Raw genomic sequence first — 27,514 nt, 5'->3', positions numbered from 1 at the left:
GTTATCTTGGCAACAGTGTTTTTTTCAAGGTAAGGGTTAGATACAGATAGATACACTAATGCAATCTCTTTGCTGCTAATCGGTATCCTGAACCAGAAGAATCAAAGAGTCCCTGCATTAAAGTTTGACCACAAAGGATAAATAAAGAAGTCCAAAGGAGGACACGGCTTATCCTTTGACCAGACGTAGAAAATTATAGCAAGTTCCCTCCAAAAGAAGCCGACACAATCCCCATCTGTTCTGATCTCTGGAGGACTCTAATCTGACAGTCATCAGGCTGCTCTGTGCATCATTCTGTCATCTTTTAGGAAGAACAGCTGCAAGTTCTCAAGGGCTCAAATGGAGCATTGTGGAGCAATCAGCATGACTGCTGGTTTTTGACCATTCAAACTCTGACGTCTAATAACACTGCTCCTCCCACAGTCGTTTCCTTTCAGTCTACCCATCTGGAAATCAGTCTTAATCTCCCTGTCGACTTTGAAACTCTGTTGACAATTACTCCTCTCACTTCTTTTTTTTCCGTCTGAATGCACCCTGAGAGTCAGGACAACGTTGACCTTGTCACCCCATGTTCTCTCTCCCTGCGCTTCGAGTGATATCCGTTTCATAGGCTTATTTAAAATATCTATTGTTTTCTAAATGGGACTTTTTTTTATGCACAACCCACAGGCACTTTCAGTGTCTCAGACTGTTAGGAGGACGAGAAAAGGAAAACATGAAAAACCACTCAAATTAAGACATCACATCAAAGGGATGATGACTCAGAGATGCAGTTCCTGACTAGAGATTTATAGAGAGTGATGCTAAGACCCATGGAAAAGAAAAAAAACAAACTGAAAATAACTCAAGCGAACTGGAGCAGAGGTTTAGTTGTTTGTCACACTGTGAATCTCTTTCAACCTTGTAAACCAATACAGTGCAAAGTATGAGATGCAATTATTATTATCATTGTTTTATTTGGAGGACTAGCTCCATTCTAAAGACATACATCTACATATAAGTTAAAAAAATAGCTTTAAGACAATCATACCGATGCTTCTACATAGGTGGCTGGTGTCATACAGAACTGAGACGAGGATTTGAAGGCAACATGATGATAGGATTTTGAGAATCATTCAGGCGGCAGATAAACAACAGGTAAACTACCTGTTGTGGAGAAGATGAGAAGTTATTGCACACGCAACCTGTGTGGCACGGATAAAGCTCGTGACAAGAGAAAAAAAGCCTTCAGGGTGGATTTTCAGAGGGCGCGTGTATAATTGTGGTTGAATTAAGTTAAGTAACAAATATCAAGTAACCTCTCAAGGTCTGCAAGATGTCTGCTCACTGAGAAAAAAAGGAAGCACTCTATATCTTCACATACGTGAGCCACAAAGAAACTCAGGCAAGCTGCATGCGCAAGTCCTGCCAGTTAGCAACAGTTCCTTTTCATTACCTACAAAGAACAGAGACATGGCATACAAATAAACCCCTATTAAAACGAACATAACCGTGTGCAGGAGCTTACTGGACCCCAGCATAATGCTTGTTTATTGGCCATTGGTATAGAATCCTTTCACTGGAAATGTGCATCAGTGAATAAGGGGGGCGGAAGCTCTTTAGGACCACTGATGAGGGATGTATTTGTTTAGTCGTTGAGTTAGGATATTAAATTACTTCCTTTAGAATCACAGACAACATTATTTGTCCTGAACTCCTTTTTTTTTATTTTAAGCTGAAGACGCTGGAACCTCTTTTACCATATCTCAAGACAGCAATCCTTACAGGAAAGTCAATAAAAAGAATGTGTAAATTACCGACTGACAGACAAAAAATAATCAAAGAAAATAGCCCACAGTGTCATTCATCTATAGGGCCTTCAGAGTTAGGTGGAACAAGCACTTAATCCAAATGTGAAAGATTGAGTCAGGTATCCAACAGCATGTAGCATTACTGATCTTTCATTGAATTATGCCAGCAGCCCCTTGACACTTATTGAAATTGAAGACAAGGTAGAAGCAGAAGACACCATCCCCCATCTCTCCCTCACACACTGTATGGAGGACATTACCTAATGATTTCTGCTGGACTTAAAAGGAGGCTGATTCTTTGGGCAAACATGGATCCCAGTTATTTGGTTTTGATGTCTCGTAAATGAATGATTAGGAAACTGGTGAAGTGGTGTGAGTGAAGAGACGAGGAGTTAAAAGCAATCCATTCAAATAAAAAAATAAAATAAAAAAAACCCACACTATTTCTTATATACATGTGAAATATTTTCTTGACTTGACTTTCTGTCTAGTTTGAGTCATTTCAGTGTACCTGCACAGCAGCGGCCCTGTATGGAACATCTGTGTCACCTGTGAAAACATCGACTTACTGTCATTTCTCATCCCTGTCATGTAAAAAGCATTCTAACACTGATTTCCTGGTCATAGCTGGGTCATACATTTTAAGCCCAAGATGCAGTTCTTATGCTGTGCTGCTCAATGCTGCCAGCTAAATGCTTAGCCACAAAGTGAAGAAGTACAGGATTGGTGTGTTTAAAAAAAAAAAAAAGAGAGTACAGGTTGACTCAGGTATTTTGATCCGATCATTCAAGTTCTCAATCTTTTGAGGGCAGCTGTTTGTATTAGCTGAACATTTGAAGCGTCTGTGAGTAATAGACGTTTTTTAACTCATCATGAAACACTGAAGTTATTACCGATGCCTCTTTATGAGCTATATACGATACACAAACAAAGCCATCCACTACAGGACTGACTTTTTCTGGGCAGTTTTTTTTTTTAAATCCCCATAACTGCATTATGGGACGAGATGATGAATCAAGGAAAAACAACATGGACCACACTCCAGAATTGTACTAAAAGGGTACTAGTCCATCCCAGGGAGTCTTCACCTTTCATTGTTCAACACCGAAGTAGTAAACGTAGACTAAGAAACATAGTGCACAAAACACTAGTACTAAATTCATAATGACAAGTCTCACAGCAGATAAAGAAATGTCTGTGATCAGTCCCAAGAAACAATTAAATGAGACGTCCTCATTTAAAGCATCCGGAATGAGGATAACTGAAGAATGAATCCAACAGGTTTCTCTCTGCAGAAGGATTCTGTCTCTGTCCGCACCTCTGCGTGGCATATTTACAACTTCACTGCCCACGTAATGCAAGTCCTTTAAATTAGGATGGGTGAAATGATTACCCTTGATCGTAGAATAACAATGAATGCAATCATGGCAGGGAAAGTTGCCGTTAGGGATGTGAGAAAGAAAATGTTTGGGTTTCCAGAAACGATTACGGTAATTACATGCTGAAGAGACGCCGTTTGTTTCACAGCAAAGATTCAAAATTGGATTAGCGTGAGGGAAGGTTGCTGTTGGCAGTTTGTGTCAAAAAAACACAATGTTTGCATGTACAGGACAAAATTAGCAAAGAGATGAGAAGAAATTGGGTGGTAAATGTTATACAAACTGGAAGTTCCTTAAAGAAGCTTTCACACGATGACAAAGGTGACAAATCCTTAAAAGAAAAGATGTTATATTGAAGGAGAGCTGTGGGTGTCATGCATATCCAATCAACGCAAAGCACCCGGAGGGAAGGGCAGGCAGGCACATTTTCTTCCATTACCTTTTGTCGTGTAAATAAGTTTGTTCCTTTGTTTGCTGATCAGAAAGGCCACAGTTGTAGTTTTACAGAAATACAAAGCGACCAACTTAGCATCTCCTCGCTTAAGATATGATTTATTCTTTTTCTAATTTTTATGTAAAATATAATGTTTTAGACATTGATTGTGTTGCGAAACCTGTAAGCCAATAAAAGCAATATCTATAATTTAATAATTATCTATAATTTAACCATCAAGCCAATTCAACAAAACAGACTGCCTGGTACATCGCTGAGAAAGTCCCCCCCCCCCCCTCCCATAGAAGAAAAAAAGCACCAGCTGCCCTTGGGTGGAACTCCTTTTTCAAACTATTTCCACATAACAAAGGGAATCCATTGGAAAACAAGTTCTGTTTTCACAGAATTATACCGCAAATAAAATGGATCTTCAACTTAAATCCATTATATTAAACACTCCCCTGTGCTCTAAATTATTATTATTATAAATTGCTCTAAAGTGTTGTGCTTGAATGAAGCACCAGAGGAGTTTGTGTCCCTGTAGAAACCAGTGTGTGTCTCTTTAAATAAAATGAGCTCCCTGCACAAACATTTTGCTCTTGTTTGGAGGTGGAGGAGGCCATGGGTGGAGATACCAGGGGAGGGGATTTCCTGGCAGAATCAAACTTGTGATGTCACAAACTAAGGACATTTGAAACAGAGCATTTTTCTGTGTTGTCAGACTTATGCAAACCACAAACAAAGGACTGGAGGGATTTATTTCTAATTGTGTGGGTCAATTGGCACTCAGGTTACCAACATAAATGTTTAAAACCACAGTTAAAGAGGATTGTTCATAATATGTCCTCTTTAAAGTCAGTATGAGTGTCAAGGTGTCAACATGTCACATCTCCACAGTGAACTGATAACATCTCTGGTTGTCCTTTAAAAAGATTCACATTTTTCACAAGTGAACAAAGCTACACTAAGGCCCATGTACTATATTAGTGTACTCATAAGTGCACATCAGGAAACATGTAAATAAATTCACGTAGGGAAAGCTGAATTAATTTCCATAGATTTTAAACTCATCAAGATAAAAATCCCACTGCGTTACTTATCATCACAATCACTTCAGCTCCCACTTTTTGTTTAATCCTTCAATTAGGCTCCATTAGTTTCACTCACAGCGCAGCAAAAACTGGCCTTGAATCCTGGCTCATGGTGTTGGTTGGCAAATCAATGCTAATGCACTGCTTACTGTTTCTCTGCGAGTGATAGCAAAGCTGTGGACTAGATGGTGACAGTCAGATGGAACAGTTTCCTCACCACTGACCAAGCCCACTGTCATTACGGCAGCTCCTCCTCCATAAGAAGATAGACAGCGATATCAGATGAGGAATTGATTGGCTGCTTTTAAAGTTCACTTTTAGCTTGATAAAATTCCCCTCGAGTCAGGCGCTTCAACTTTAAAGAGTTCGGTCAGAACACACATACAAACGTACTGACACACTGTTAGCATATGGTGCCACAGACTCTGAACTTCATGAAGTGGGACAGAAAAAGACATTGAAATAAAATGTTTATTTAGGAACTGCAGAGCTGTCTCTGTAACTATCTCTGAATATAAGCCTGTATGCCTAATTGCATTATACACCAACTGCATGCTGAGAAAGCTTAATTAGGATTCCTTTTGTCATGCAATCTCAGAATGAATAAACATGCAAACCTACTTACCAACTAAAAAATGCACATACTTCTTCAGCCATATCTTCAAGAGTCAACACAAAGCCAGCACTCTCATCTCCAAGTTCATTCTTCCCATGCATGGCAATCTCATATGCAGTGAAACCAAAACAGTTCATAAATCATTGAGTTAAGGGGGAGAGGTGGCAACCAAAAACAGGAGGGGAAGGGGTGACGGGAGTCATTATAAAAGATGAATGGATAAACAGGGAGATAAATTCAGGAGCCAAGAACAGGACAAACGTGATATGCTCGGGAAACACAGCTCATACCCAGCAATTTTTTTTTGTTGTTGTTAGTGTTAGTGTGTGAAGACACCGTTTAATGCCAGATACTCCCAGAATTCCAGGAATTTTTAATATGCATTCCCCCATCCACCCCTTCATTGGTTCAATGCAAGTGAACTAACTTGGAATAACGGACACATGAACGCTGCTTTTCACTTCTAGTGTCCAAGTGAGGATTGGAATCCTCTAGAGTCATTATCATCTGTCCTGCTGGCTGCATTAAGCGCTCTTTTTTCCTGCCTCACTAACGGGAAAGCCGCTCAGGTTTGCCCACCTCCAGAAAATTCTAACGAAAACATTCCACACGGATGACATCAAGGAGTGATCTTCACTTTAATCTATCCCTGACTCCTTTTCGAAGAGGCGACGTCTCAATCACTGGCCTGACTTTGGCTTTTAAAAGTCCCCGTCAGTCTTCCCACACTGATTTAAGGCCAAAGCGTGGCACTATGGCATCCGAGCCAGAGCAATCCATGCTGCATAATTCAACACCCCTCTCAAACCTGTCTCATTAAGGAACCTGGCTCCGGTCCACGGCTCAGCGTACGAGGCTTTGACTGACACATCTGTTGCCAGCTCAGTACAAACAGGCACAGATCCACAGCAAGTCCGAGCTTTTGCTTCGCCACCTTCAGAACCCAGGTTCCATCCTCAACATATAGCAGCACCAAACCCAGTCTTAATGAATAATAAGTAAAAAGCCTTGTTTTCAACTTGGGATTTTTTAAAAAGGCGATGCAAGCTGGTTAAATTAAAACGTTCTGGTTGGTGTGAACAGAGAACATTTTCCTGCGGGGGTCCATGTTCTTCTCTCATCGGTAGCTCCATCCCAGAGAGGTTGTTAATGACGTGTTTTTCTCTTCTCCAACATAACAAGTGCTGCGTGAGCCCTCTGTTAAAACTTTCGCCTTAACTTTTTGCCCTTGAGAAAGTTAGAGCACCAAACAACTCCTCCCATGGGACTGGCCAAAGGCAGGATTTACTCCAACCCAAGTTTCAGTGCAACACCAAAAAAAGGTTTTGGGAAAATCAATGCTTTATCTGCATGGATGCACGGTTTGCCACATTTGACGGACATGGTGAGAAAGGAGGATGTTTGCCTCCTGCTTCAGTGAGAATTTAATTTAGCAAGTCAACGCGTACTGACCTGCCAAATGTGGGGGGCAGCTGACGATCACAGCTCTGCACTTGAACGTGTTGGTCGCAGTCATCACCGTGGCCCACTCAGCATCCTGTTCAAACAGACAGAAACAGAAATAGAGCTATGCTATAGTGTGGCTGTTTCTAAATTTGGACACAATTTTAATCAAACACAGAATGCAAGTGTAGTGATGTGACTTGTTTTTCCAGTAGCTGAACCCATGTCTGACTATTTCTAAATATCTTTATAAAATAGTGATTAATTTTGATCCAATTTGCGCACTTCTTCATGGAAAATTTCTTGATTCTTTGCACAAAAAAAAGTCTTCTTGAAAAACCAAGAAGAGCATGATTAAATGTGAGACATTTGCTCATGGGCTCATTAAGCCTGCATAAAACGGTTTAAATACATCTATATATCTATATCTTGCTTAATGGACCAATAACTGTAATGTAGATATTTTATTGCCTTATAAGGAATGAAAATGGTCTGCAAACAGAAGAAGATATTCTAGTAACCTATGGCAACATGTTCTACTGTGGGTCGCTGATTTTCCAATCAATACACACAGTCTTGACCAAAAATTACAGAGTTCTTACATGCTGGCTTATTTTGCTCTCAAACTCATCTCCACCATAGGCTTAAGTTGGCCTCTGGTGATAATTAAATCTCACCCACCAAAGAACATCACAGGGAAACACTGAAAGGTCTTATCTTCAGAGACTGTCAAAGCACTACATATTTTTGGATTAAAAAAAATTGAATTTATTAAAATTGTCCTCTCTAGATTGATTCCTAGGAAAGAGAAAAGAGAGAGTAAAAACCCATCAGTGAATAAAAGTTCACATCTTCCATCACCACAGTATCAATCGCTTTTTCTTTAAGGCTTACTCAAGGTGAGAGCTAAAAATTATCATTGTTGCAGCTCCTGTAGATTTGCCAAGCTTCCCTCGGACTTTGTTCACACTGCCGCCCGAATCTGATCAAACGAACTGACTGTCAGCATTACAATTGCAAGTGACCAGATCCGATCTTCCGGTCTGTATTGACGTGGTCTGACACAAATTGATTTCTATGGTACCAGATTACACCCACACAGGAAATACAGGGCTGCTGTTTTCCTCCATGTTTATTTTTATTCTTACTGTTTACTTCCAGCTCAGACCAGTTCGTATAATGTGCCTTGAATTTACTTCCGGCTTGCTGGATCTACTTTGTTGTTGCTATTGTCAATGATGCTACGTTGCAAGTGACGCAGAGGACACATTGAATCGACCATGATGTTCAGGTTGAGTCGGATCTGTAGGAATCAGATTTTAATCGTCTTAGAAACCACCTGTGTGGTCATGTGGCTTTTTGTGTCCATAACGGCAAAAAACCCCCAAAACAAAACAAAAAAACTACATACGAACTGGATGTGCAAACAATCTAATTTGGAGTTGCATTGAAGTTTCAAAGAAGCTATTCTTTTATTACAACTTAACGGTCCTCTTCATGAAATAATAATTTGGTTTAGTTTCTTTTTGTTTGGTGCAGTCTCTGAAACTAAATATGGTGACTGACACGTCACTGTGTGAAGTCCGCTGGCTGTCCGTCTGGGTTCCCTGAGTGCCCTGGTCAGCTTAGGTGATGTGGAAAATGCTAGTTCCCTGTAGCTGTGAATGTGAGTGTGAATATATTTGTGTCAATATGTGTTAGCACTGCGATAGACTCGGAAAATGTCAAGGTTGAGTCCTGTCAGCTGGACAGGGAATGCTACAGCCTCCTCTGAGTATAGAAAGTAGATGTCTTCCTACTTTTTCTTTTGTTCTTTCTCTCAATATCTTTCACTTGGGCGAAAGAATGCAATGACCAATCAAATTTTTTTTTTTTAAATAACCTGCCTCTTATTTTCTTGACACTGTAGGAGATGGTTTCACATTTGGGACCCGGGCCATAATCTAAGAACGCTTAACTCCAAAGTTTGATTCATTTGATCAGTTGGGACAAAAACGCACCATACACATGCCGTAATCAAGAGATGGCCTTGTGCGCGATTCATGTGTCTTCAAGTACGGTCCGTAATGTGAACGCAACTGTGCTCAAACACGGAAGTGGACCGCTATTTGACGTAATTCTGATTAGCTCCTGTCGCTTAAAAAAAACATTGTATCTACTCTGCGTGAGTCTGTTTCATCCTGAGCTGCACGGTAGATGTGGAAGTAGGAAGAGCGTCGTCTCAGAAATATCAAAAACATCCACAGTTAGCAGGATGGAGTTAGCTTGCGGTTGGTTGCCATGGTTGCTGCTTCTTCTTCTTCTTTTTGCTTTTTGGCAGATTTTCCAAAGCCAATCATTTACTTTAATTGACAAATTGAAAAATGTTTTTTTTTCTGCTATGATATTACGTCCAAACAATTCCTGACATCTGGAATGTTTTGACTTTAACTGCCAAGGCATTGGTTTAACAAACCTAACAAACTATCATTTATGTTTCCACTAAGTCCTGGCATAGATTCTACATGAATGGAGCACATTCTTTATGATCCAATTGTCTCTCACTAATTATTATACTTGGATTGCTTTGAGTTTTTTTTGCTGTTCTTTTTTTGTTAGAAAAGAACAGATGGAGCAAAATGGCTGTCCTCCAACTAATTTGAATCAGGTATTTAGTCCATAAGTATTTCATAAGCTAAAATCCAATTAAAATATTTGTAATCCTGTATGGACAACATATTTACACAATTAAATATATAACCAGTAGGACCAAAAACTATATTGAGGAGCCGCTCTGTTGAGTCTTCCTGGTCTCTCGGCTGTGGATAAGAATGGCAGTCAGGCAGAACACACCGTGCATTCGCAGGAGAAGGCCTGTTTTCCCATGGAGGAAGCTGTTATCTCTGCGTCGCGCCTCATCAATCCCTGAGTGAGCCGTTACTGTACTCTACCTGCCATATGGCCTTCACAGCGGAACCCAGCTGGACGTTCTTCCACCCAAGACGTTCCGCCAGATGCTCTGAAAGCTGTTGGGTGCCTCCCTGTGGAGAGACAGATATTACATTTCCAGGAGGGTTTTAAACCCATCGATGGGGAGCAGCATGTTTGAAAGTAAAAGGATCACTTCACCCCAAACTACAAAACAACAAACCACAGGTGGGATCTGGAAATACATCCAGATGATTCAATTGTATTTCTTAAGGTTAGGAAACCCCTTATTGTGTAAAAGCAACTGATTTCGTAAGCAATTGAGCATTTTGTCTGATGACCTAAGCAGTATAAGCAATCAATGTTTTTGCAAAGAAAAAACTCAGTTTCATGATTTGTTCTTGTTTAGTTTTAGATTTTGTTAATTTCAGGGTTTAGAATTGTCTCTTTCTTCCTTCGTGTTGCTCGGTCCCCTTGTGGGCAGGGTCTGAAATTAACACCCGCCAAATGCGGGTTGTGCATTTTAGATGGCTATCCGCCACAGGGCGGGTACATTATTTACCAAGAAGTCATTAAAACTATGCTATGAGTTTTAAGCGTGTTTTATGTAGCTGCCCGCATAGAATTCATGACTGTGAGATGGGTAACATCAACTTATCTAAACATGCACCCCTTTCATTAATGCTACAAATGAACAATGACCTCGGACAACCACTATGGAGTTAACCTCCATAGTGTTTATTCAGGCATACTTAAGATATATCCATTTAAATTACGAATGTAATCAGAAATAAAAACCTCCCTTGAATTTAATAACAACGGTTAGGTTAGTTCAGAATCGCGTGCGATGCCCGAAAAGCTGTCATCAGAAGAAACATTTTTTTTGTTTCTGTGAAAAAAGAAAGAAAGACGATTAAGATTATCTAAACTAAACAAAGAACTGAAAAACTTTGAGACAAAGCACAAAAAAAGAACCAAACCCAAAACTTACAGGTAAATTAAAAGGCAGAAGAAATTAAATAAATATAATTTATTCCCAAGAAATGGAGGAAAAAAGGATTTACACTGAACAAAATTATTATGAAGCTGATTTGAAATGTTCTTGTTTCCACACAATTCATCAGAGAAAAGAGCCGGACTCAAAAAACAGTGTACAAAGAGGGCAAAATTCAAATAGCTTTTAAAAAGTATCAAAAGCAGTTATAGTCACAGCCACGTTTAAAAGATGAACCACAAAAACCACAAAATGATTGGAATCCCTAAACTTAGCCTCTCCATCAGAGGATCAAAAGCCTAAATTGATAGCTGATGAAATTCAGCGATAACTAGGCTAAAAGCAAACAAGTCACCCAGCCTAGACAGCTATATACAGAATGGTATAAGACTTTTAGAGTTGATCTAATCCCTCCAGGTCTCCTTTATACTTTTAATGCAGCTTTAAAAGATGATAAGGTCCTACAATCATGGAGGGAAGCTAAAATCTCTGTCATTACCAAAGAAGGAATAAGAAGGATACGAAGGGTCGTTTAAACCAATTTCAGGTCTTAATGTTGATTATAAAAGATATACTTCAAAACTTGCAAAGATAGCTTATCCACAATGACCAGACAGGTTTCATCTCACAGAGAACAAACGCATGATAAAAGACGCACACTTAACATAATGGATCATATTCACGGACAGACACTAAAAGCCCTGCTGGTCAGTCTGGATACAGAGAAAGCTTTCGACTCTGTAAGCTGGAAGTATTTATACATATAAGGTCCCAAAAAGGAGATTTGGGTTTATCAAGGAAATAAGTATGTTATTCAAAAATACAGCTGCCCACATTAAAATAAATGGATTGGATTGAGTGGATTATGTCCGAAAGAACAGAAGATTGCAGTATACACATAAGATGTACTTGTACACTTAATTGAACCCTCTAATTCATTTGCTGAACTGATAGAGCTTTTAGACTCCTTCAGTCTATTTTCAAGGTATAAACTTAATGTTCAAAAAACTCAGATAATAACTTTTAATTTCACTCCAACAAAACCTGCCAGAAAAAGTCTTGAAAGGTTGAAGTGGGATCAGACTACTCTGAAATACTTAAGGCTTCTGCTACCATAAGAAATTCAGACTTTGGGGAAGATTAATCATGATCCCCTCCTGGCTAAAATAAGATAGCATATAGCAAGATGAAAAACAATTTTCTGAATGGGACAGAATTATCTCCAGATATATTAAGCAGGGGAAAAAACCCTTTAAACCATTACAACTCCCAAAAAGGGATGGAGATGAGGCAGTACCACGTATAAAGATTATTTTTACTCAGCTCAATTAAGACCATTGTTGAATCTATGCGACAAAGATTACAACTTCAGACAGAAAGACATTGAACTCTCATTTACTAAGAACTGCCCAATCCAGTCAAAACTTGCTAATGATGATTAAGGGAAACATTTAGGAAACTTACAGAACCCCTGGATTAATTTCCAACTGAAAGTCTAAAAAGCTATAAAAAAAACATTATAATCTACAAGATAAAATAGGACTACTAAAATGGTGCACTGATGACCAGGATTTTAAGCTGAACCAACTGGACTCCAGATTTAAAGACTGGACAAATAAAGAAATAACCACACTATTTCCAGTTACTGAGAAGGGAGAGAGAAAATATTTCCTTGCACAACAGGATTTCTACAAATATTTACAATTACGGCATTTTTTTTGACAAAATCATGAAACATTTTCCCACCAGATATGGATGAACCTGTGCTGAAGGAATTTATAAAAGCCTACAAATCAGAATTACAGAAAGGTTTGATATCCAGACTATGTAAAGACTTAAAAAAAAGAAGAAAAAAAAAGAAAATCATATAATCATAAAATCAAAAGAATGCAATTTCGCTCAAATGGAGCGTAGCAGGACTATTGTGAATTTCTGTGGAAATGTACTAATTCACATACGTGGAGAAAGTTCGGATGGAAGTGTCTGATCAGGTTTTTTATAACCCCAAAACAAAAACCATCATCCACAGGAGAGGTTCCAGAATGCTGGAAAGAACATGGGAGCCAGGATGCCAACCATTGGCACATACTGTATTTTGAGACTGCCCAACAATTAGACATTTCTGGTCAACAATCCACAATGTTTGTCCACAAATTTGAGTTTTGTACTTAGTTTTTTGGGGAAAGTTGACGGTATAATGGCCTTTAAGAAAACCATTCCTAGACATTGGCTACATCCTGACCCACCACAAATAGAGGTCTGGGAGGATATACAGTAGTTAATAAAATGTGTATTATGGATGAAAATGACCTTCCCACTTCATTTACAAATGGATAAATGCATGCAATTATGGTTCTCATACGTACGTTTTTCATGGCCACACTTCCCGGAATTGATAAATGAATGGATACTATACCGTTGAGGTTACCCTCTCCATAAATAAATGTGTATGTGTACTGATGTAATGCATCTCTGTCATGCATCATATATGTTGTTTTCTGTATTTGTGCTCTTAGCTTTGAGACGTAGAAAACACGTAGAAAACATGTTGACTTGTCTCCTTACGTACTGTAATAATAAAAAAATAATAATAAACGCAACTCCACATTCCTCTAAACAGATGGTACATAGTGATATAGTAATATGATAAATATTGTTTAAAATAAGTTTTTTGAAGCATACTTTCATTGTACACCCTTAATGCGTTCAGTAACTACATTGCTAATTGTCTGTGAACTGTTCTCAACCATCTCTAAATAAAGAATTAAGAAAGGATAAAGATGCTTATTGGGTGTATTTCACCATACAGTCTGTGATGTTGCCATGCCTGCAGATTAGTAGCTAGATATTATAAAAAGCTTAATAAAATAATTGTTACTACTTTCTTTAGGCTCATGATTGTGTTTGTCCTAGTCACTGCTTCAGTAGTTTAAGTGTTTACTAGCAATGATGGGAAGAAGAGAAAAAGTTTTATTTTTTGACAGTTTTGGAGACTTTGTGTGAAGGCTGCACTGTTCGACAAGAACAGAGAAAAACAACCTGCTTTGGTTTCCCCTTTAAGCAATTCCACAATAGAGCCATTAAAGATTCTCAGCCATCATTATGACTTTTAAAGGAAGAACAAGAAACTTTTTACACATAAGTAATGTCTCTCTGAGTCCTGCCTGACTGAGCGAAAGAGAAGCACGAGTCCTGCTGGCTGTGTTGTTGCCGGAGCTGTGTTTACATCAGGTTTACATGGATGGAATACCCTTACGTATTAAAGCTGTTTTAGTCAAGGACTAAAGAAAAGAAGAATAAAAAACATATTTGAATGTCACACACGTTTCTAGATCACGATGATTCTCTGTCACTTTATATGCAATGTGAAGCTATGAGCTAATTAAACAGCCCTAACATTAACCTGCTAACACAACAGTTCAGGCCACAATCAATTACAACGCGAGCCGAGGACAATTTTGTCTGCAGTTTGTGCTAAATGGGGTTTAATTATGATGCTCTCCATTTGATGACTCCTCTGTGTGAGCGAGACTGGAGAGGGTTTGGAGGTGGGTCGCTGGAGGAGAGCGGAGGCTTCAGTCTGTTTGAGCTGCAGCCAAACAGCAGTTTGTTTCGGTTTCATGCTGGTGCTCAAAGGTGATATCTATTGGATCAAAAAGTTGCACATTCTTCCTTTGAGACATTCATGTTGACTACGTGTCCCAGTCTGTGAATTCACATTGACTTATGGCGTAGCTGAAGCTTGAGAAAGCAGGGCTCAACATATAAACAGTCAGATATGCACTCACGCTCTTGTGACACCTGTGTTACTACAATGCATAGAGAGGGGATCACTGGGATGGACATGCCATTACGCCTCTGAGGCAGACTGTGTTGTGGATTGTAATTTGCCAATAGAACAAAGAAATAGACAGCTGTGAGAAAAATGGGAAGAAAAAAAAAGGCCTGAATCAAACAAAGTTGTGCTTCAGGAACTATGTAAGCAAGGTACCTTTATCTTCATCTCTTGAGCAGAACCTGGGGTGGTCTCCAGCAGTGGCAGTAGCCCTCCACTTGAAGCAGCATACATGAGGAAGAACAGGAAGGACATCTGGGCTGGCTCCATGCCAAAGACAGACCTGCTACACATCCCGAGCTCCTCTTTCAGTTCTGTCACACAGGGATTCATGCAAACATACCTTGGCTTTAATTATATGCATTCCCTCGCGGTGACAGTCAATCTGTAATATATTCTGCAGCATGAAGGTGAACAGTTGGAACAGTGCTCAGTCAACAAAGCACAATTTACAGCGGAGAACTATGTCATCTGGGAGGACAATGATTAGTGTTTCTGGAGTCTTGTCAAATTGAGATACCTTTTTAGTCTGCCGTAAAAAATCGGACACAGCAATGCATTTTTTTTTTAAATTGTTCATTAAAGTCGAGCATAGAATATGGATCTTTAATGTCATTGAATACCTCAAGCATCGCTCAAATAAAAGGCACAGTGGGCAGTCACTGTTTGACCGCCTGGCCTTTTATCAAGAGCCATCTTTCAATGGATGTACTGCTCCAGCATTATCTATATCAGCTAACATTAACCAGTGTGAGTGGGGATATAACACATAATTATAATCTGCATGCTTTAGAGGTGGAAGCTTTTACAACACTTGTCTTAGCTGAGAAAACGGTGAAGTCAAAGTCAGACTCTGGTCTGGGTTTGACGAGAGACAGGACGAGCCTGAATTGAATGCCACATACATTCTGGCTGAAGCCTCCGCTCTCCTCCAGCGACCCACCTCCAAACCCTCTCCAGTCTCGCTCACACAGAGGAGTCATCAAATGGAGAGCATCATAATTAAACCCCATTCAGCACAAACCTCAGACAAAATGATCTGAGACAAACGAACGTTTCATACGACAGGACAGTTCGTTGACTCCTGGGACGACACAAGGAAAGTTATGGAAGAAAGAGGCTTCAAGGACCAGAAGGAGACAAGAGTATGAGCTGGGACATCTGCAGTAGGTTGTAACTGGTTAAGTGAGGTTAACGTCAGCTAGCTGATGTATGACCAAAAAGGCTACATTAAGAAGTCACAGTGTGGAAAATGCTATTTGCAATTAGCTGTTACTCTCTTTCTGCTTACACAGTTGCCAGTTTGTTTACAGGCTTTTACACAGTATTGATATTTTCGAACACGACTTCTCTCAGTTTTATCACAGCGTGTTTGTATTCATCAGCTGGTTGTTACAGCTGACAGCAATCAGAATTACAGAGTGCTGTGCTCAGTCCAAAGCTTAGCATGTAGTCGCTCCTAAACACATTCTAAAGCGATTCACTGAACGATGTGTGTATGTAACATGTTCAACATTGTCGAAGGGGGCTCCAGGAAAAAGGGCCACGCGAAAAATATCAACGTTTGCTTCTCATCTTTTCAATACAGTCACAAATCACACAGCTGTGGCAACTGTGTTACCACAGCAACAGAAGTTTAGGTTTGTTAAACAGCTCGTGTTATTATTGTACTGATAACATTGTATTATCGTTTTGTTTTTTTCTTCACACACACTGACCTTCAGTCCATGCGTGTTGCTCAATGAATGAGTGCAGCGTCATACTGTCCAGTTCTGCGGCATTGGGTGTCCTCGAAGGATCCTCAACACACACTGTGGCACACAATCTGTCTATCTGAGAGCAAAGTACGATCACAGCAACACACCCACACTGTGAACAGCTTGATTCCCATTGATAAAGGAAAAAAAACAACTAAATAATACTTGGAGGCTGCCAAATAGGATTTCCTCCATTCTTCCAGCAATTTCCCCATGTTTACGACTTCCCACTGCTGCTCTAACATTTTATCCTGGGCAGAAAATTCTCCCACACTCTTCCTTTAAACACAGTTTATTGTTCGGAAACAGAAACAATTTTTAAATAATATCTTTAAATACCTATGACATGCACTGACAGGTGTGATTAGTCAGTCTGGTATTTAGAAGCATTTAGAGAAACGCTCTGAATGAACAGTCCTGAGCACAAAATGAAGATGTTTACATGCATTGCCTTACCTTCCACAGTATCTGGGCAAAGTCCAGCATCGTCAAGGGTGAGAGGAGAGGGATACTGGTGTTGTAGGTTCGAACTTTGGCATTTGGTCCACCCATGTGGTGCACCTTGTTGCCATCATTGTACTGCGGGTAGGTCTCTAAGCCCAGCTCCTTTATGAGCTCTAAGACGTGTGTTTGGGTGCTGAAAGAGAAAGGACACCAATTTGGTGCAGATTGTTGACACTCTTTGAAAAGTGGTAATCATGTGGAGGCCCCTTAGAGAGGCTCTCTCTTTAATGAAGCTGTTATCAAAATGCTCTCGAACAATGTTCTTAATCTCTCTGAAGAGGAAGAAAGATGTTCAGTTGCTGACATTTGAATGCAGGTTGTAGCCTGTAGTGATACACTGTCTGTACTCTGAAGCAGTGTGAATGCTAAAATAATTTTCTAATTAACATACTTGCTCAAACAAAGCAGGGCAGCTGACATCGACATCCTTCATCTTGTCCGGAACGAAGCAGTTTCAATATACACTACATAACTTTGCACATAAGTATTCAAGCTCTTTTAGCACACAACTCAGGGTGTCTACTCTTCGTCGAGGAAATTATCAAGACTTGACTCCACACAATAGGACCCCTTCAACTCGGATAGCTCACGTTGATGAAGGTTTATCAGATGAATACTCGAGGAGACATGGTTCAATATCACACTTGTGGTTCAGTGTCATGCTCAGACACAACTGCTGTACTCTTCCAAAGGCTCTGCATATATTCAAAAGACATTGTCATTATCAGGGTCATATTGAGCCTGGAGTGAACAGCAAGTTCTCCTAAACATCCTGCATATATTCAGGAAGAGCTGTTGTCTCTCTCCCAGCTGTCCTTGGTCTACAGAGCTGAACTGCATCAGGTTTGACTGACATCATCAACAGTGAATTAACATTACACATTAATTAATTACAGAAGTTCAATAACACTCTTCTTATAATAAATCATTTAAACTCTTTATCTGTCATAATATTTAAGAGTCCTTTTAAATCGCCGGTATTGTCTGTACTTGCACAAGGGCGGCCTCAAGTTTGCGTGCACACGTGAATGAAGATTTATTTATCCCCTCTGCCTGCACTCATCACATCGACCCTTTCAAGCTTTATTCTTCAAGGATTAGTCACAATTGAAAGAATTGTAAGAATTGCAAATACACATCTGCACAATGAGAACTATGAGCTGCCTGTTGAAACACAGCCGGAGTGGTGGATGTAAACACAAGTCCCAGACGTAAAGCAAAAAAAAAAAAAAAAGAAAAAAAAAGTTGATAACACAGTCTGTTTACACAGAAATGTGTCTTGCATTACAAGCTCAGAAATCCTTGCATCCCAATCAAATCCCATCACTGTGTTATTCCTGTAGTTTTTAATCAACCTTACCTTCCTACCCACTGCCCCCCGAAGTCCCAGCGATCCACACCATTGGCTGCCGGAATTTCCGTGGACAGTGTTCGACCTCCCACACGATCTGTACGGCACATCAGACATTATTCAATCCGAGCAATAACTCTTCAACAGCTTCACACGCAAAGAAACACCTTCTTCTGAAATGACTCACTTCTCATACTGCTTTCACTCCTGTTACACTTGTACAAACCTTTTCCTTCCAACACCAGTATAGTCATATCTGCATTCCTTTTTCGGAGCAGATGAGCTGCACTCAGTCCAGATAGTCCGGCTCCAACAATAATAACGTCCCAAATTTCTGCAGTCATGGTTTAGCTTAAGTTACTCTGTCTTTTTTTTTGTGTGTGTGTGCCAACTTGGCGTGCCGTCGAAAAGCAGGAAAGTAAAAAAGAGAAATCCAACTTGTCCAACCCATTTCTTCTCTCTATCAATTAGGTCATCCTACAACGCCTGGGCAGCTTTCACAACATTGCACTTTGGAACTGAGAACAACTGAGCTGTGGCCTACTTGGCATACAATCAGCTGTGAAAACTCCAGTAATACAAGCCAGCAGAGGGCTTTTGAATCCCTAACAGTGGAGACATTGTCAGATGGAATGTCTTTTTACACTGAGTTTGAGTTTAGAGATTTCAAATAAATGCTTTGATAAACAAAGTGAATAAGTCTGACTGGAAAAAAGAAATAGGTTTGTAATGGCAGGATATTTAGGTGTGTTAATTAGAAAATATTGACACTTTTATAAGAGTCAGTTACTTTAAATGTTACCCTAATATAGTTTGAATGGATCATACTGCTGCATTCTGCAGTTTTAGCACAAAGACAGTGCATAAAGAAGCATTATCTAACCGTTATGGTGACTCAAAGCAAGCCTGATGTTTATTTAGATTGAAATGAAAAGATGTTTAATTGAAAAACCTCAAACTGGGACACAGTCAAAGGAGATCCATCCTCAGTGAAATGTATATAATAGACACAGAATGGAGTCATTTATAGTAAATCAGGAACAAAAAAATTGATCAAGCTATTACAAGCATGGCACAAATGAGAGTGATGCAAAAAAAACAAAAACAAAAACACATGATGGCGGTCTGAGCTTAGAGAATGCAAGGAAAATTAAACATTCCTTCAAACAGAATCTTATAAATAAATGTGGAGCAACAAGCAGCGTGCTGGAAGTAACACGGAGGACAATCTGAAAACTACTGGCATGGTTTGGCTTGTGCAAGTTTGTACCTGCAACAGGTAGCTCGTGGGCAGGTTTTCAGTCGCTCGCCTATAGGTTGACTGACCGTGTTAAAAAATATAAAATCCAATGACAGTAAATGCACCTCTTCCTACTATTGACATACTTGGCCCATAATAACAAGTAGTCATAGCTGACTATGTGAAACAACAAGAATTGTAAAATTTCATGTTTTTTGTTTTGTTTTTGGACCTTGATGTGAATTTAAGATTATCAATGAGCACTGTCACACGTGTAAAAACAGGAGCTTCATTCAGCTGATGTGTGCCATGTGAATTAATGCAAGCGATGTGATGCAAGTAGCTCTTGGCCACTTTCATTTTTTCAAAGTAACTCTCAGATGAAGAAAGGTTGGAGACCTCTGTTATAGACTGATCTGCATATCTTTATCAGAGATGCTCTTGGAGGTATTTCTGCAAGTGAAGAGTCTTTTTTGTAATTTTATTTTTATTTTGTTAAATGAGGAGAGAAATGCTGCTTCGGGGGAAAAAAACACAAAAAAAAAACACTGTCAGCTCCCAAGGACCGTTCAGATCAGTCTTCCAAGAACTGACGAAGCCTTTGAGAAACTCGGTAAAGAAGGCATCAACTATAAAAATGATTTCCTATTTCTACCAAACGTGACCCAAAGTCAACATTCATGATTCAACGGGTGAAGTATCCCTTTTTATGGTTGAATGTGTGCAAACAGAATGGGCTCTCAGATACATTAAGGGGTGCTTTAACCCTCTGCATGTGTTTGGTGAATTACATTCCATCCTATCCTTTTAAAGATAAGTAAAGAGGCACGCAAGTCACACAATCCTTGATGGCTTCAGGATCTCGATGTTTCATGCTTCCAAGACTCAAACAGAGAAACTCACTGCTGTACTTGCTCAGTTTGGTTTTATATGTTTCTTGTTATCTGTCCAACTTAAGTCAAACTTGGCATGGTGTTATTTTGTCTAAAACTGAAGTTAAACAACTGTGTCGGGCTTTTTTCTTTGTTAAGTTATTCTCTCAAACATTCTATGCGTGTGTGTTTTACTCCTAATGCTGTAGAGCGAGGAGCAAGTTCCCATAAGATTTATTAACTGGCTTCTGAATCTTGACTTCAGCATTCTGCATTTAATTCCAAGTTGGTAAAACACCAAAAGCAAACATATGCTTCTTTACACACCCAGCAAACAAGGAACATTAACATTTGTATGAAGTAGTGATTGTGTCCACCTGATCAATGTTAATACTTTCTCTCTCTCTCTCTCTGAAGTTTCGTTTTTCTTTGTCCTGTTTCTCAGGGTTAGGTATCAGGCTCTTTAGCTAAATGTTCCATTGTGTTCACAAGTTTGTCCCCAGCTCAAGTATCAATCCAGCTGAGGTTAAGGGCCTGTCAGATTACATACAGAACAAGAGGAGGTCCTAAACACTTTATTCAAATGATTGTTCTTCAGTATTGAATAAAAAAAAAAGTAAGGAGGATAAGTTTCATGGTTTTATCTTAAGGAGAAATATTGCTTTTCCCAGAAGTTGTCTTAAACCAGTCCGAATCACTAAAGATGAAACAGGTGGGCTTGTGGGGTGTATCATGGCTTGCTCTGGTTCTGTGTCCAACACTCTTTAGCAGCATCTGGTCGCCATAAATCAGAAATATCTTTCAACTCGCATTGCCCAAAGCCTGCCAAAACAAATAGACTCACAACACAAGAAAACCTGCATGCTGATTAAAAACATTTTTTGATTCAGATTCAGAGGTCTTTATTCATCCCAAAAGGGCAATTCAGTTTACAGCCGAGCAAGTCTTATTATCCTTTTTCTATAAACTAAACGAGTCCTCTGAAGGCCACGACAGTTTCTCATTTCCAAACGCTCTTCGGGAGAAAACAGCATTAAGATTAGCCTTCCTTAAAACCTGGTAATGCACAGAAACCCTGCTGTCAGGTGCTTCTGACAGAACAACCTGCTCACCTGAAACCTTGTGTGTTCTTCTTGTCCTTTATATTTTTTGTAACTAGTGGTGTTATGGATTACAAAAAAAGGACATTGGTAACACAACGTTCCTACTCTTCAGCTGGACATGCTTCAACTGTAATTTAACATCAGCAATACAAATCAAAATGCTTCTTTATCAAACTCAACGTATTACTTCTTCTATTCCTTCACTGTAAGCTTCATTTAAATGATAGAGGAAGAGCCCGACTGATTTATCCGACCATAATATCTCTCTCTCTCTCTCTATCTCTAAAGATCAAAGAAAGGTCAAATGAAGATGTCGGCCAAAATATCAGTATCATTGCTTAATGATTAAATAACTGAAACCTGAACTATCTTTTTATTTAGAAAGTACTTCTAACATCTGAGTACAGCTGACTGTCATATGATTATCGGACCTCAAATTACCTATAAGCTACAAAAAGTCGATTTCAATCTCTTTTTGCTGTATTTTTTCTTGAATGAAGAACATTGTTGAACATCTAACACAAGTTTACAGCAAACAGACCACAGCAGGCTGTAATGACAAAACATGAAGCTAATGAGTGTTGTCACGCGCAGCCACCAGCTGTTCCCTGCATGACAACGGTGGGGCTACACAGAGAAAAGACAAAGACACGTTTGAAATATTAAAGCTTGGATCTGTGTGAAAGTCTGACATCTATTTTACAACTACCATCGTCGTCTTCCTACTTTCTACACCCCCTCCACCATGTTTGTATACTTTACATCAATATGCGTCACAGATCACGTGCGATCCATTCCACTATTTCACACAAAGAACCTCATCATAGAGGTGCTTTAAATGGTGTAAGGTTTATATAGATGTGTAAATCCAATAAGACAGAGCAGTGGGCAGCATTGTGTTTGCTGAAGCATGTGGAGGTTTTCAATGATTTACCCAAAACATGTGGACTTCTGACGTTTTATCAACAAAGGACCAAAAAACAAGTAAATAACTAGACCTACATTTCGTTTTGGTTTTTTTCTCCAAACAATAGTTTTGATCTCACTTAAAGGCAAAGTATGAAAATTACGCCACCAGGGGGCTCTTAATCAAAACAATAAGAAAAAGTGACGTTGAGGCTGGAGGGAAACATGGGAGTTCTCTCTGCTACTCCACCCCCAACTGAACCCACGATGAAAAAACTCCACATCAAGAAGAACGGGCGAAACCAACTTGAGAATAAGAGTGTTTACCAACAATGTTTTTAAGTACGTTTGACTCGACGTGTTTTTAATCACAGCAGCACTACACAGCAACAGTACAGCAGCTTTTAATAGATGTTCACACTTCCTAAACATCCTGAGTTTCCACCAACTCATCATCAGAAACCTAATCTGCAGTAAGTACATGGTCATTAATCCTGTTTACAGAGGGCTTGCTTTGTATTGGTTCTAAAGCCGCCCTCTCTCCGATTCTTCTCAAGCAATTCTGACTTGTTGAATTTCATTTGACTAAAATTGTATTCAGTGGGAGTGGTTGTGGCAACTACAAATACAAGGGAAAGCAGAGCTGAATAGCAATACCAAGGCAACCTCCTGGTAAACGAGTAAAGCAGGTTGAGCAACCATCCAATCAAATGTCTTCATTGTAATGAGGAGGGGGCGAAGGAGGAGCTCCCTGTGAGGTAAGAAACAGTGTTGGCAGCACAGTCCTGCTTGATCCTTTGACATTTGGATGTAGTATCTGCATTCAGGTAGGATCAAATTATACTACGTTTGTTTTAGTAGTTTTTTACATTTCCTGACCTTTTACATATTGGTGCACGGTTCTTACTGGATGATGACATTGAATATGACCACGTGCTCTTTTTGTGTCTTTAGTAGGACCACCATCATGTCCAGACAAAGCTGCACTTTTTCAGTGCCAGTGTCCTTCCTCAGATGTCCGCCCTGGTTGTCTGTTTATTTGTTCTGCACTGCAGCCCTCTTGAGCAAAGGTAATAAAACATAATTAAAAACACACAACATATAGGTACCACAGGAGCTGTAGGTGGTGACTTTGGTTTTCTGACAAATGATTATTGATTGAAGCATCATCGTGGAAGTGATAACTGAGACCTTCAAGTCTCATCTCTGTTGATCACTGCTCAGCCAAAGGCCTCAGTGGAGTAAGCTTCCCCATGTGTTACCATGGCGCTCACTGTCGGTCCAATCAGACTTAGAGATTAGGCCTCCAGATGAGTGCGTACTCCCTCATGTTTCCAGGGATTTGAGCTTATGTGTATGTTGTTTAATTCTCCACTCAGGGTGGGGCTTCTGATAAAATGAGCTGCAGATCTGAAACATATATATTTCCCTTTAGAAAGAGACTTGTTTTTAATAAATGGAAGTGTAGTTTTCTTTGTATATTTGAACAGTAAAGTCGTATAAATTAAAGGTCCTCTCCTGGTACATGAGTGATAGTAACAGATTGAAAAGATGCCCTGAAATAAGAGTGTTTCACTGTGCTTAAACTGGTCTGAAACACACAGTATGTACATTCCACCACCAGGGGGCTCTCAATCAAAACAATATATCTGAGCTCACATACCGTGCAGTAGCTTGTAGAAGTGCAAAAAAGATGGCACTAAAAGGGCAGCACAGAAACTGACCGTTGTAGACTTTGCGGTACAACGCGACAGGAATCATCACGCAGGAAGATTGTCAAAACATTTTCTGTCCCTTACATACGGCGCTCTTATAGTCCGGAATTTACAGTACACAAAAAGAAATGGGCAATTATTTCCTATCTCGATGTCTGTATGTACATGAACTTCAAATGCACTTTGAACTTTTAATGTACTTCCTGTGCAACATTGAAGAAAAAAAACAACAACATATTCTTACAATTTCTTGGGTTAGCATACTTTAACTTTTGAATTTCAAATTTATTGTCTCCAATTTAGTTTAAAGCCGGATGCAAACAAGACAGAGGACCTTTTTAAAAAACACAGGCACATACACTCAGACAAAAGAAACAACATACACTGTGAACAACATTAAATACAAGAGTTCAACAGGTAACAACAGGAAACTGAGACTCAGAATTAAACCCTCAGTCTTCATTAGAGTTCAGTTCTCACTGAATATCAGCCTGTTATCGATAACAATACCCCGGTTTTTATAACACTGCACGTTTTTTTTTTTATGATAAAAAAAATAATAATCATGCAAATGATAATAATCTGCAAGTACTCGTTCATTAGGTAATCCGAGTACTTGAGTACCGATATGACAGTCAATTGCCATCCCTTGAAAGAGTACACATGTAATGAGAGAGGACATTCAGGGCTATAATGTGGAGTGGGATTGTGTTCAAAGCAGAAGAAAACTTTTGCACGTCTGCAAGATGCAAGCATAGAAGTCAATTGAAAAATAACCATTGTTGTGGGCATAAATTATGCATGGAAACATGTCCACTTCCCTCAAACCACTGAAGAATAAAAATAGGATTCTCACAATAGCGGAATTTGAAGGACAGAGTCGTAAAGTACAAGCTAGTGGACTGAAGAGTCACTGTGCTGTCCTCACAATATGTGTCTGTATACTGCTAGACAGCCAGCGAACCAAAAAGAAAAACTCCAGAGACAAGGCTTGCTTTTCTTGCTTCGATGAAGCTTTCTTGTAATCACTTCCGTGGTAAATGAGTGTGTGAGTGAGAGTGTATGTATGGTAACTGTAACATACAGAAAAAAGGACAATCACCATCTATTCTTACATGTAGCATGTTAACACAATTAGCCGGTCAATGCACATTAAACAGTGACTGCAACATCAAGTGGCAAACAATAAAGTAACATTTAACAACAATTTGTGACATCTAAGTAAGTGCTTTGGACACGTAGATACTTGCAAAGACGAAAATTTCCCAAGGCTCAAACGTTTAGAACAACACAGCGTGTTTATGAGACCTTTTCATACTGTTTCTGCGGTGTGCAGGCTAACTTGCGTCTACCGCGAGAAAAAACACCAAAGATTGTCTATGCACGAAAAGAGTGCTCACTCTGGAGTAACCAAAAACAATCCTCACTGGAGAAGATGTATCACTCTGATAATTTTTCCAAATATCTTTTTAACACTTATGAAATAGCTTTTTAACTAACTTAAACCTTATGAAATTATAAATGTCTTTAACCGAAGACATGACAGTCACCAAGGGGAACAACTTCTTACCTTTGTTGCCAGAGGAGCATAAAGGTTTTATCCAATCTAATCTAGTCTAGAGAGGGACATGAAGAAATATGGAAAGTGACCAATGTACCTTGTTGCCAGTTGGCCAAGACGGAAGTTTATAACTGAAGATCAGTAACTCTGTTGTTTTAAGAGCAGAATAACTTGTGAACAATTTACACCATAAATAGGTTTTTAAGTGACTGGCATCTCCCTTACAGCTATTTACAACACAAGAGAAGCCAATGAATTGTTACAAACTAAACATGAAATGACTGTTTGTTTGTTTTTTAAACTACACATCTACCAAGTCTACAAACAACATACTTAAAAGACTAAATAACTAATACTATTTATAGAAACACAAGTGGTATTGTATTTTGGGCAAATCAAGCTGCACTGGGGACTGAAGATATTCATTTAAAAATTAACTCAACTCTTTACCATCTGTTTGAACTCCATGAGTCCTCAGTATATATCCTGCCATAAGCCATATTCTCCCCGTGCACATTGCTTTTTCAAAACAAACTCTGGACTGATTGACTCGAGCTGTTTACAATGAAGGGCAGCAGAGAGAGTTTGAAGATTGCACTGGTTGCACAGCAATCACTGACACAAACATCATCTCCGAGTATTCTCGTCCGCAGTGATTTTTTTCTAGAATATTCGCTGCTGCTTGCAAACATTGGCTCACTCTCCACTTCCTTTGGAAATGTTAGCAGGAGCCTGGCACCAACTCGTCAAGGAAGAGTGGGCGTGTACACATTCAGCCAAGTTTACACCCCCAGCTAGGCCTACGCAATTAATAAAATTCTAATTGTGATCACGATTTTGACCCAAGCAACACAACTGACACTGATTATTTTTGGTTTAAATGTGTGCACAGTCGTTTAAAAACTCTCTGTGGTCCTCTACTGACAATATGAAAAGAAGTACAAACTTAAAACCATGTTAGGTTATTCATCATGTTCAGTATATTTTCTAACTTACAACTTTATTTTGCTCCACTTGGTTGACTCAGTCCAGCCTTGGCATGAGAAGAGTGGTGTGATATCTTATTCATATAAACAATAAATTGTTTTTTAAGTACCAAAAAATAATAAAAAATTGTGACAAATTATCAGGAAGTCAAAATAGTTAGAAATCATCACGATTACCCTTTTGACTAAAATTGTGCAGCCCTATGACTAAAGCGTTGTAGAGATATACAAAGTTTAAAATGTTCAATGTTTCGCCAAGAAGGACTAAAGTGGCGTCTTCTGACCTTCAATCACAGATTTATGTTTTTAATCTAAACTCTGTGATTACTGTATGAATGCTGTCTTAAAATGGTCCGAAGAAGCAGAGGGTTTTCTGGCACAAGCTTTACTAACTGGTAAAGTGAATGACAGGTGAAAGGCTCAAAATGCTGTAGCAACACCTGTAGCAAGAAGATCAACTTTATTCACAATTTAGACAGACACGTTTCAGCTCGTTGTGTTTACCAATAAAACAGATTTACTAACATAATTAAATAGTGTAGTAGTCAATTAAAAGAAAGCTCAATCAATTAAAAAAAGGTTTGCTTAAACTATAAATATGAAGGGAAGTGTATTTGATACAAGGTCCTCCTGATAAAATATATGTAGGTGAAACTTCCCTCTCATTTAAAGAGCAGATCACCGAACACACGAGTGCTATTTAAAGGAACGACATCAAGAGCCCTGTTTCCAGACATGTTAATGAAAGAAAACAGCCCATCTCTGATCAAACTGAATCCAAGAGGTTTTGAGGTCAAATTCATCATATCAGAAAAAAAAAGAGAAGCATTTTGGATTATTGATTTCAAAAGTTTATTTCCAGTGGGGATGAAAGAAGATTTTTTTTAATCAACGAGTTCCTATTATGTCCTGATGCTCTTTCAATATTTAACAATGTTTGGTGTAGTTGTTTTGTGACACAGCCCTCACCTCCACGTTAACCGTCCAACAGACCCAACCAGCCCACCGTGCATGTGCCCTATTGGTTGATA

The 27,514-nt window shown here is 39.2% G+C and overlaps 1 protein-coding gene across 1 annotated transcript in view; it reads right to left on the bottom strand.

The window, feature by feature from the left end:
- Nucleotides 1-18,582, bottom strand: part of LOC306836528 (putative flavin-containing monoamine oxidase A) — a 57,479-nt gene extending 38,897 nt beyond the window's left edge. The window contains exons 1-7 of the mRNA XM_079363666.1: nucleotides 18,327-18,582; nucleotides 18,110-18,197; nucleotides 16,702-16,882; nucleotides 16,207-16,321; nucleotides 14,645-14,802; nucleotides 9,683-9,772; nucleotides 6,762-6,846 (exon numbers count right to left, since the gene is read on the bottom strand). Of these exons, the coding sequence (XP_079219792.1) occupies nucleotides 6,762-6,846; nucleotides 9,683-9,772; nucleotides 14,645-14,802; nucleotides 16,207-16,321; nucleotides 16,702-16,882; nucleotides 18,110-18,197; nucleotides 18,327-18,444 (835 nt within the window). The 5' untranslated portion in view covers nucleotides 18,445-18,582. The remainder of the gene's footprint in view (nucleotides 1-6,761; nucleotides 6,847-9,682; nucleotides 9,773-14,644; nucleotides 14,803-16,206; nucleotides 16,322-16,701; nucleotides 16,883-18,109; nucleotides 18,198-18,326) is intronic.
- Nucleotides 18,583-27,514: the final 8,932 nt, after the last annotated feature.

Source organism: Symphodus melops (assembly GCF_947650265.1).
Source record: "Symphodus melops genome assembly, chromosome: 16".
NCBI lineage: Eukaryota > Metazoa > Chordata > Actinopteri > Labriformes > Labridae > Symphodus > Symphodus melops.
This window is presented reverse-complemented; position numbering and strand designations above follow the sequence as displayed.